We start from the raw sequence: 12,377 nt of genomic DNA on the forward strand, positions 1-12,377 counted from the left end.
TTCAAAACAAAAGCACCATATCTACTAAATCCTCGCACATTCGGGGAAGCTGCTTGCAAGCCGCGTTCATGCAGAGATGCACTGAGTGATAGATGCAGCACTGAACTGTTATTGTGGGTTTCTTTGAAAGGGCAAAATGATCGTATATTTGGCTTTTTTGGCATTACTGATAGTTTATCGTACAGAGGGCAAAAATATCGTACAAATATGATAGTTATCGTACATCTGGCAACACTGTTCCCTCCCGCCACTAAATCAGCTGAATCGGTTGACGATTTCAAAACACTCTTAAAAACCTTTTTGGCTTTTAGATAATCTTACAGCGTCTTTGATCTCGGTGTGTTTGAGTGATTATATTTTTGCCGTTTTTCTATGTATTGGATCAGTTTTTAGAGTATGTTTCTCCCCGTTTGATATGTTTGATTTTCTACTCATTTTTTATTTGTTCTTGTTTCTTAATTTGTATTCTTTTATCTATCTATGCTGTTTCTAACTTGTTGTAATTGTTAAGCACTTTGTAACCTGGCTTAAGAAATGTGTTATATTAATAAAGTATTAATATTATCATTATATTATTGTTATTAAAGACTTCTAGTCTACCTGTACCCCAACCATGTCTCAATAAATGACAGGTTGTGCATAAAACTACCTAACTGCACCAACAACAGCTGAACATGCTGTCTGGAAAATCATTTGTAGATGCATTACTGTAAAGATGTTAAAACACCACAGAGATAAATAAGCATCTTTTAAAGCCAATGAATATAAGAAATGAATTAGTGTTTAAGTATATGAGATTGAATAACTTCCTCTTAAAAACACTGGGATTTCTTAGCTGTTCATATTTAGCTTGTTCATATTTCTGTTGCATGCACATCTCCCTAAAAGCCAACAGGTGGAGCAAAATACACAGTGATGACATGCAGGGTTGATCTGCAGTGCTTCAGGAGCTACAGCTGCATACTGTAGGCTTGTCAGTGTTGTTTGATCTGTAATCACGGTACACAAGTGCTGAGACGCTTCTCTTAAGATGTCAACAGATCACCTGTGCTGATTTCATGAAGCCGAACAATTTGTATGTGTGTATCATGGACGATTTCCAGCATAAACACAGGACATGAGGTACTGCCACCATGCAAAAAGCCACCCACGCACTCTGCTCGCAGCCCTCATGTACTAACAGATTGCTATCTGGCATAATCCCATATCACCTACACTGACGCAAAGCAAGGAGACACCCACACAGAGTAAAAACTGCTGAACACTGAGAACTTCAGGAAGGTTTTTTAAAACACTGTCCTGTGAAAAACTTCAAAACTGAAGGTATCCTGATGGATAAACAGGACTGAGTTGCAACACAGAAAGAATCCAACGCAAGACGCTCCGGCGGCCAAGTCTGAAGAACTGATGTAGTTAAGAGGAAGGTGATTAGGTCATGACGTCACAGTGACACAGTCTGACTCAGTTATGTTTGCAAAACAACCTTCATTCATTAACAAACTCAGGAAACAACATGATAGACCTGGACATCATCATTGTCCCTTCTGTTTCCACAGTCTAATTAGCTCTACCTGAGCAGGAGGCCACGTTTCAACAAGAAAATATAAGCAAGCAAACAAACAAACACAGGAAACTCATAGCTGATCTACAGTAACGTAAGGTTTGCTGCAGAGGTACTCCAGTCTTACATTATCTTTCATGGATATCCAAAATGGGCCTACACATTTTCAACCATGGCAGTACATAAAAGCATGACCCATATGGGATGTGTGGACAGTTACTGATACTGTTTATAGAGAAGAAAAAAAATATTAAGTACTGATATGGCAGCTGAAGTCGTTTATTCTCAAGCTAGAGTTAAAACAGACCTTTTGCACCCAGATGACTCGGTGACACGGTTCTCTGAACGCTGCTTCCTTTAAGAAATTACTTTTTAAACTATAGAGTCAAAATATTCTCATTTCGTCAATAAAATGTTATATCTATGTTGTAAGGTAGATAGTAGATAATAGGGGTGTAACACTACCTCTATCTGTTACTTCCACAAAGATAAGATCATTTTGTTTTGGTTTATACTGTAGGTAGGTGTGGTTCACCCAGAGGCTGGTAGATACTGTTTAGACGACTTCATTTGAAATAGTTTTCTTTTGTAATTTACTCTCTTTGTTTTTACCTGTATAAATTTGGCTTCTTAAAAACATTCAGAATAACATTTTATTTTCGTGGTTTGTATTTGAACCACTGTAGAATTGAAGTAATTAAAGAGACAGGGTAAAATAAATGATTGATTTCTGATGTTTAACAAAGCTGGGTCTTGTCAACCTCACAGAGGTATGAATCTGAAAAAGAAGTGATGCATATGTTGTAAATCCTTATGGACAGTAAATGTTACATTATATTCCTTACCAGGCTTTGTGGATGTGGTCATTTCGCAGGATCTTGACAGGGACCCGCGTCTCTCCCAGAAACACATCCTGAGCCAGATTCTCATTGTTCCACAAATCCACTCTGCAAAGGGAAACGTTTTTAACTGAAACAAGCATTTAATGTATCAATATAAATGATCAAACTATATCAAACCACATGTGTTTGACATAAGACACATGTTTTTGTTTTATGTGTGTTCTGCACAAACACATAAACACTCAATTCCATTCTGGCAAACAGGGCTGAAATAAGTGTCATCACTGAGTAGTGCTTACCTGCTTTATGTGTAAAAGTCAATACAATACACGTGCAATGACACCACCTCAAATCCAAACCTCAAAACCATGCAGAGTGTTTACCTTTGAATCTGTCTAGTCTTACCCAGTGAGCTATGAGTCCACTGTGATGGAAGCCCCACATATCCTTAACCAGAAAGCAACGCTCTCTTTCAGTGATCAGAACACACCATATCTAAAAAAACTTCTTTGTCCTTAACTTGTTAAGAAATATTTTGTCTTCTGTCAAAACTATAATGGGGAATGAGGAAAGAGAAGAAGAGAAAGTCACAGAAAGTAAAGGCACAGATGAAACTTACTTGATCTCAAGTTTTTCAATGTCCTCCTCTTCCACTTGGAAATGAGACTTTTTGGCGTAGCTGCTGGACCGAGACACCTGAGGATAAACATGAAGAGGCTTATTTACAGGCTTAGAAAGTAATCCAATAATAATGTAGCCAATAGACCATTATCTATACAGCTTATCCTGTTCATAGCTATGGGGAGGCTGGAGCCTATGCCAGCTGTCATTGGGCAAGAGGCGGGGTACACCCTGGACTAATTGCCAGTCAATCACAGGGCTGACACACAGAGACAGACAACCTTTCCCGCTCACACTCACACCTACGGGCAATTTGGAGTCCCCAATGAACCTAACAAGCATCTCTTTGGACTATGGGAGGAAGCCGGAGTACCCAGAGGGAACCCATGCATGCTCGGGGAGAACATGCAAACTCCACACAGAAAGGCCCACTTCCTCCAAACGGGGGTTCAAACTAGGAACCTTCTAGCTGTGAGGCGACAGCGCTAACCACTGCGCCACGTGGCTAGACAAAAAATGTGTAAGTGTTGAATTTACCTCAAAGAAGAAGGTCTCTTCAAATTGAGGGTTGCTGGTTTTCTTCTTTACCTTTGTTTTCTTCTGGTCAGACCTGAGGAGACACATTACGCAAACTGTCACTCTATATAACTGTCACTATATCAACTTGCTGATCATCACGGGGCGGCTGCGACTGTGGCTCAGCGGTAGAGTCGTCTCTCCATCAAAAGGTTTGTGGTTCAACCTCCATTGGAAGGTTGGTGGTTCAACCTCCATCGGAAGGTTGGTGGTTCGATCCCTGGCTGCTACAGTCACATGTCGAAGTGTCCTTGGGCGAGATACTGAACCCTGAATTGCTCTCGAATGCATAGCCATCAGAGTAGGAATGGGCATAGATCTGACTGAAGATTGGCACTTAGGCCTTTGCCATCAGTGTGTGACGGTGAGTGTGAATAGGTGAATGTGACATGTAGTGTAAAAGCAGCTTTGAGTAATTTCAGTCCATTTATCATTTACCAACACCAAAACTACTACATACATGATAGTTTGAGGATACAGTTACATCATGTTGAGAAGTAATGTAATGTCCTGTTTAGTTTTATTTCTGTACTTTCAGTTGTAGCATTGCTAACAGTCTCCTGTAGTACTATTAATGTATAAAAGTGGAGTTAAAAAGGAGATCATCACATGTGTTTGGTACATGTGTGAAATTCACAGGGTTACCTGGCGGGTCCAACCAGTGACACGGTGGCGTAGGGGTCACAGTTCTGCCCACTGATCAAAGGCAGTCCCTGGCACTCTATTATCCTAGAGGAGGACGGAGGAAGGGACACTGTTAACACAATTACTGTGCAGGGACACAACATGGACAAGATAAATACAGTAAATAATGTGCTGATTTGAATTATTATCATCAGTAGAAGTCAAATATTCTTATTTACATATTCACAACAATCCACCTTTCCTAATGCTGCTGTCAAGCTCATCACCTTCGAACTTTTCATATTTCAGGCAATTCTGAAGCGACTTAAAAGTGACCCAAACCTTAGCTTTTCATACTGTCTTTAAAGCATAAACAGTTAATATTTTGTATTAGATCATCAGCTACCTCAGAGGAAATACTGTTACTACTTCCTTCTCTTGATGCAGAATTGAATAATGTATCATAATGTTTCCTGAAAGCATTATTGGACACAGAAGGTTAAAATATTACCATGAAGTTATATGATTGCCACCGTCCTTGTCCAGTTTTCAGTTCTCAGTCTTACTTAATCCATCATCAATTGTTAAGATCACTATTTCAAACAGTAAAGGGGGGTTGGAGTGTTACAACATCATCTCTTATATAGATGAAAATCTGACAAAGTGTTGCCACAGCCTGCATTTCAAAGTAGTGCTTTGCCCTCATGTTTGGCTCATGGCACACAGGAGCCGCTGCTTTTTTCACAGGTGTTTCAGGTGACAACAAACAGACACTGTCGGCACCCTAAACAGGATGTGGCTGCTAAGCAGGAGTCACCAGAGGAAAAAGAATGAATTCAGGCCATCATCAAGTGAGGCCGGAGGGAGACACCAAGCAGAGCGAGTGTCAGGATGTTTATGTATCATCTTCCAGGCTGTCATGACGATATTCCCTACAGTCTCCTTTGCATCTCTTAACTTTATCTCACTCCGCTCGGACCATCTCTGGTGACTACACACACTCTGTGCAACACGGTGACTACAAGTGTGCAATGATTAGCTTGACAGCTGTGATTTCAACTTTAACCTCGTCTGGTAAATGTAGCCTTAGAGTCCAGAGTGTTCATCATCTGTGCACATTTGGAGAGAGCTGACAGTAAGCAGGTGACAGTTTAAGCAAATAATCTGAGTGACACTGTGAATGACGGCAGCAGAAAACCACAGCGGTTGCAGAGTGAGAGGCGCAGGCTTCCTGCTCAGATGCCATCACTTCCTCCACATCGCCCTGCTCTCCAAGTATGAATGGGGGATGCAAAACAACATACGTAAACAGCAGAAGCTCTGACACACAAACAAATATACGTGTATGCGCACTCTGTCCTGAGCCTCTACCTTCAGTGAGCAGCACATCCTCCCATGGGTTTATCTGATAAAAGGTTCTGCTTGTTAAGGCTTTTTCTTTGCAAAATATTTTCATTGAACAAACTCAAAAGGTAAAATGAGCAGAGTGAGAGAACACTGACACATTTTTCATCTAAACCCATCAACACATTGGCCCTCCGTCCGAAACAAGAGCCTATAGCCCATTTAAAAGTGGAGCAAAACAGCCACTAAGAGGAAATGAAGACATTTACCCCATACAATTAAAATATAGAATAATAATAGTTTGCAATAAATAGATATATACATTAAAAAGCCTTCACATACAGTCAGGAAGGCTCTTAACATAAGAAAAAATAGGATCAAGTTGAATGAAGCAAGAATGATGGAGTATTATAACGTTTTAATCTAATGTTCAGTGGTGATGTTTAATCATTGACTGGAACTCCAGAAATAGCTGTCCAAACGTTGGCTGCAAGCTTCTGCCTGTGGCTTTAGAGAGAATTATTACCTATCTAACCAGCAGGTAGATGATAAGTGCAGGTCGGGAACATTCAAGGCTGTTGTAGCACCATGACAAATATCACAAGTCTAAATTAAGGTCTTTGGGAGAATGTGATTTCATATGATTCCATTTATTCTTACCACAGCAGGGTTTAATGTTTCCTCTGGGAAAACTTCCTACACTTCCAATTACCATCCTACTCTGGTTTTAATAAAGGGGAGACTCCTTAAAAGACACAAACAAGGGAGGCACAAGACCCTTGAGAAGGGAGAAGGTGTCCAAAGTGTCCTCCAATGTCAATGTTCAAATCTATTTCTGATTCTTTAACTGAGCAAAGTGAGCTGAAAATACTGAGAGAGGTTTGAATGATGGAAGTAAAGGCGATAGAGAAGGTGATATTGTGACACTCAAAGAACCTTAAACGACCCACTGAGAGCAAAGATTACTAAATGATATCATTTTATCACCAATGACTCCTTTTTGAAAATAACTTCTCTTCGTTTTCTTTCGCAATCGCCTCCGTTTGAACTCACACGCCTCTGTTTGAACAGACACTTATTAACAAGTGTCTGGATACAGTATTAGGAAAAGGCCAATCAATGCATTGCTTATAGCTTCCCCCACGTTCTTATTGTAGAAAAAAAAAATCTTTTAATCCGGGAAAACAAGTGGACAGCCTTAACTACAGGTCTGAACACACCCAGGACGGATTGAAGACGCATTAAGATCCGATCACTCAGGCCACATGCGGAGGTGGTCTGGGACGCATTTATCCTCATACGTCTGGTAGTGTGAATGCACATGTGTCCTGGGCCACATTAACCACCGCCCACTCTGCCCGTATCCACAGCAACGATCACGCGGATACTGGGAGACCTCTCCTCTCATTCCTGTCTGATTTAACATTTCTCCGCTGTGTCTCTTAAAAATCATGCGGTGTGTGCACGGAAATACAGGCAGATCGTGTCTGCATTTATTTATTGAGCGAGAGAATTTCATTTTTTCATCCAAGACGATCCCAAACTGACGAGGGAGAGGACACAGATATGTGTGTGTTTCATGCTCTGCTCCTGGCTTAATAGCAGTCGTGATCAGTCCTGTATTTTCACGCACAGTTACCATAAAGTGCCTATAAACTACATCTTCACATCACATGCTGTGAATGACAGGAGCAGGAGCTATAACCCGCGTGCAGATCATCATAGTTTATAATAACAGAGCGTGGGGAGGAGGCCGACGCTTCATAACGTGGATCTGTGTGTTAATCGTGCGGATCTTTCGGTCTGTCTGTCACTGTTAACAGAGACTCCAGTCTCCTGTGTATCATATATTTGATAAACACAGAGCTGTGGAGGAAAATCAGGCTTCATGATCAAAAGTTTTATAACACGTCGTCACTCTAGTCCAAGATCACCCGCTCCCTCCCCCCTCCCTCCTTGCTCATGCGCAGCAGCTCTCCACCTCTCTGTGCTGCGAGTCTGCATCACACTTTCTTTCATTATATGATGTTTTATATTATTATATGATAAGTCTAATGAAGGAGACTGAGCCTCCGTGTTAATTTGCATAAAGAGCGGAAAGGTGAGATCCGATCACAAGTGGTCACTGAAGACGGATTCAAGGGGCTCGTTAATGCTGTGAACTGTTGGGCTTAGAGCTGTTCATTTGTGATCGGATCACCCAGGACAGATGCGTAATACCAAATGTGAACAGGGCCTATATTTCACTCTATGATACCTGTGGAGTAGCTTAGCATAATTAACAGTTAAAAAAAAATCATTTTTCTCACACTGGTGCTCTGTGCAGGCCCTTATACAGCCTCTGCCTGAAATGACTCAGTCAGCTCTGTCCGTTTAAGAAACCCCGTCCCTACAAGCCCACTTTTCTTCTGATTGGCCAGCTCTCCGAAGCCTGCTGAGGCTGCACTTTGTGATGTCACAAAGTGCAGTGTGTGGAAAAAACTGTGTGAAAACTGGCGTTCACAGCAGCCTGCAAACTGAGCTGAGAAGCCTGGGGATTACTCCAACAAACTTTTACCTACAGATTTGAAACTTCACCCACGTTTAGTATGAACATATAACATTGTAACATTATATAGATGTCTTAAAAAGTGAACCAGCATAATACCCCCTCTTTAAAGAAAAGATTCTTAAAACTCTGATTAATAAATTTCCTGTGCAACTCTTCATTTCATTCTTTGACTCCTGATCGTCAAATATATTTATAACTTTATTTATAATTGAGGGTTAACAAGGGTTCAAAGAACATATCCACTTCAGTCACTTCACCCCCCACTACTTTTCCTTTTTAATTATGTTTAAGCAGGCTCAGTCCATTCTTGTCGTCTTTTGTTTTTTGCATACATAAAAGGTACACTCGAACGTATGTAGTATACCAGATGCTCTTGTATAAACAGTTCACAGTTCAGAACCGAGCTATGCGCCGTTTTCTGGGTGTGCATAAAAACGCCCCAAAACATGCTATTTATGGTGACATGGGCTGGGAACCATGTGAGGTGCGGCATAAGGGTGACACGTTGCGACTGTGGAACAGATTGTTTAACATGCCAGATAAGAGACTAACTAAGAACAGCTTTCTCTGGGATCTCTAGAATAACTATCCTTGGGCTAGGGAGCTTTAAAAATATTTGACAAAGCAGGTCTCCAATATATATACAGAAACAAATTATCATGTAGTGCCAGTCAAATTAAAACAATACTATTTGAACATTTTAAACAGAAATGGTCTGAAGAAGTCTTATATAAACCAAAGCTAAAACACACTGTTTGATTAAAGAGAGTTACCATACAGAGCTTTATGTCACCCTGAACCTAACCCGAGCACAGAGGTCTGTCCTAGCCCAGCTGAGGTGTGGTATCCTGCCTCTGGCTCTGGAAACGAGACGCTTTCACTCTATTCCAGAGGAGAACAGAAAGTGTTCCCTCTGTGATCTGGGAGAAGTTGAAAATGAAATGCATTTTTTGTTTTACTGTCCTCTGTATCACAATCTCAGATGTCACCTTTTCAGCAAAATGTCTGCAGGTTGTCCTGATTTGTTTTCCACGTCTGATGAATGCAGACTTCAGTACCTATTCACACATGAAGTATTTCAGCTGGCTGAGTTTGTGTTAAAGGCTTTACAACAGCGTAGTAGGACGCTTTATGTTTTCACACTTTGTTAGACATTGTTTGATATGTTTTGAGGTGTAACTGTTCTTTTTTTCTCATTCTGTCTTCACTCTTGTTTGTTTTGTTTGTAGTGTCTTGCAGGCCCATGTGGGCTGGGCACATTTTTGTGCATTACAGGATGAAATAAACTAACTAACTAACCAACTATCAGGACTCACTTGACTTGCAGCAAGGGTATGTTGTTACTCACCGGACCAGTAAGTGTTGTCCCACTGAGCCGTTCTCTGTGATCACTTCATTCAATCGCATCTCCAAGTGAACCTTCCCCTGGTGAACACAGGGAGAGTACAAGAGAGGAGAAGGGTCAGTGAGAAGTTACAGAATGCTCATGCGAGCTCAGTCTAATACCAGATTAAATATAACAAGTTTCAAGTGGACTCATAAGTTAATCATATCCGGGTTGTAAAACAAGATAAAATGTGTACCGTACGTGCTTTGGACAAAATAAACACGTCAAATATTATTCCTTTTCTTTCACTATCATTAAGCCTCAATTCTGTCTACAACAAACTTTTTTTTTTCTTTTTTTTCTCTGGTGCAAAGTTGACCTATGGCCTGGCCAAACCTCATGTTTCATGTAGTTTTAGCTTAATGGAGGCAATGTGTGTGACAGAGCCACAGCAGCTGTGAATTCTGTCATCACTGAAAGAGATCTTTATGGGGTCGGATGTGGTGAAGGCTGCCGGTCTCGCCTTCGGAAGTGTTAGAGAGAGAGAGAGAGAGAGAGAGAGAGAGAGAGAGGGAGAGAGAGAGAGAGAGATAGAGAGAGCTAAACAAAACGCCCACACACTTGCACTCTGTCTCTGCAATTCAGCACTTGGCTGAGCTGGGGAGGAGTTTCTTTCTGATGCAAGATAGGCCTTTAAGACAATATAATCCTCACACATTGCAATGATCCAAATGAGCCAACATCCTCAGCAAATTAACGCTCACATCACAACTACATATCCTCTTTCCTGGGGAGTAAATATTATGATTGGGTGTAGTGTTTCTCAGAAAATTGCATTCTTCTTGTAATTTACTGAGCATTTTCACAGGAATGCGAGCGAACGCTGCTCACAGGTTTCACACACAGCTCCTGTTTGAGTGCAAACTGAGCCAGGGAGGCATTGCAATAACACCTCCTTCACTCACTGATGTAACTTTGCAGCTGAGAGTGTCTACTTGTGAGTGAATCACTGTAGCAGCAAATACCCAGAATAGTCTAGCGTGGGCTAATGGCAGCTAAAGTCAACACGTTAGCTACAGCAGCACAGAAGTGATAACGTGCCATAGCTTCAGTCGGCACAAGCAGACCACAAAAACTATCTGATCAAAGACACGTACAGTTGAAATACAGCAACCCACATACATGCCCTATATGTGGTAGAAACTAGAAATGCACGGCTGAGAAAAAGATCGATTAAATGCTGATAGGCACAAAAAGACACAAAAAAAGATAGTTTCGACTCACACGGCAAACAGATCAAAAACACAAAAGTATCATAATCATTAGCGAGTGCTTTTTCAATTCCAACAGGTTTTCCCCCCTTTCTTCATTTTAACAGCCAAGTCAAAGATCAAATAATGCATAGAAGATGCATCGACAGAGTGTTGCCTAGGTGTATAAAATAATTACTATCTTGATTTAGACAGTATGTTCTAAATAAGTCCGTCTTGTACGCAGTCACAACAGACCAGTTAGATTTCTTTGAAAAACATGGCAGTGAATTGCTTAAAATATTAAATTCAATCAAGAACAAAAAATACTGGTCACATTTGAATATCGTGTGACATTTCTTTTTTTTTTTTTTAGATACATTTTTGGCCTTTGCAGTAACCACATGACCGCAATACCCCGGTTATGTGGCGCCAACTGCGGGGTGGACCCAGTGACCATCATAAAAAAATGTCATAGACCTAGCTTGCCTACTTAAAATCCCAGGTATTGATTTGATGTGGCGGCGACTGAATCGCAAGGAGGCGTAAGTGTTTCACTGCGGTTGGAAAAATTCAGTACTGGCAGAGCCCTAGTGAAGAGTGACAGGAATTATTGGGAAGAGAGAGAGAGGGGATGACATGCATCAAAGGGCCGTGAGTCGGAGTCGAGACCATGGCTGATGCATTGAGGACGATGCCTTTGTATACAGGCGCCTGCTCTAACGACTGAGCTAACGGCAACGGGAAAAGACTTTAACAAGATTTCATAACTGTGCTCAAACAATTCTAAAACGCTAAAACAAACAAAAAATATGTATTTATCTACATGTTTATCATGGTACCTTCCCCATGCACACTAAACTGTTTACAATGAAGACAGGTTGCGCCACGTTCTCTGGGATTTGAATTCGTATAAATCCAGAAGTCTCAGAAATTGTATACAAGGAGTCCGGAGTCTGCCAAAAACATTCCAAACTAAAGTCTTGCATATTGAATTTCATTTCCCTGCGACCAGACCAGAGTGCCTGATACGTTCATACAGTTCACACAGCTGACAGCTGACCGTATCAGCCAATCGGCAAACAGAGCTGAGCCTGTCTTTGGATTTCAAACTGTAGAATAACGACAGCTTGGACAGAGACTATTTAACCTTACTTTAACATGGAAATTATTTTTTCCTATATGCAAATCCAAGACTACATGCAAGTGAATTTCCTGTTTGTTATGTTGTGATGCTGCAAGTTGTGAAAGCCTGCACCCCCCGGAGCTTCGCCTTTGCAAATTCTAGTCAAACCCCCAAATAAGGAAGAAATGTGCAAAATAAATGAGTGCCAAATTTAAAAACTTTATTAATGAATCATCATAGAAAACACATAATTACCTGGACTTCTGAATTAGGATCAACTGGATGAAGGCTAAACCAGTGCTCCTTCCCACTGTATTTACACAGGTCATCCTTACGAATAGACACCTTGCCTGTGAAGACAGAAACACACACACATTACACCTCAGCTCATCCACTCGGATTAAAAACAAAGTGCAAAACGTGTGTACTCACCAACAGGTAGGTCCCTTTGGAAAACGCTCTTGGCATAAACATAGAAGGATAAACACTGAAACGGGCGTGGGATCTCAAAGTAGAAGTCCTCTCCGTAGAAAGGGCTGTAAGGAAAAGCAGAGG

The 12,377-nt window shown here is 41.0% G+C and overlaps 1 protein-coding gene across 1 annotated transcript in view; it reads right to left on the reverse strand.

Annotated features, from left to right (window-relative positions):
• The window catches only part of rasa2 (RAS p21 protein activator 2), a 33,219-nt gene that overhangs the window by 10,883 nt on the left and 9,959 nt on the right, over nucleotides 1–12,377 (reverse strand). Inside the window, exons 3-9 of the mRNA XM_069668385.1 lie at nucleotides 12,255–12,358; nucleotides 12,078–12,172; nucleotides 9,468–9,544; nucleotides 4,246–4,329; nucleotides 3,562–3,634; nucleotides 3,023–3,099; nucleotides 2,407–2,508 (exon numbers count right to left, since the gene is read on the reverse strand). Of these exons, the coding sequence (XP_069524486.1) occupies nucleotides 2,407–2,508; nucleotides 3,023–3,099; nucleotides 3,562–3,634; nucleotides 4,246–4,329; nucleotides 9,468–9,544; nucleotides 12,078–12,172; nucleotides 12,255–12,358 (612 nt within the window). The remainder of the gene's footprint in view (nucleotides 1–2,406; nucleotides 2,509–3,022; nucleotides 3,100–3,561; nucleotides 3,635–4,245; nucleotides 4,330–9,467; nucleotides 9,545–12,077; nucleotides 12,173–12,254; nucleotides 12,359–12,377) is intronic.

The sequence above is a fragment of the Semicossyphus pulcher genome, unplaced genomic scaffold (assembly GCF_022749685.1).
Source record: "Semicossyphus pulcher isolate SPU_LCO1_2020_fin unplaced genomic scaffold, fSemPul1.0.p SCAF_19, whole genome shotgun sequence".
Classification (NCBI taxonomy): domain Eukaryota; kingdom Metazoa; phylum Chordata; class Actinopteri; order Labriformes; family Labridae; genus Semicossyphus; species Semicossyphus pulcher.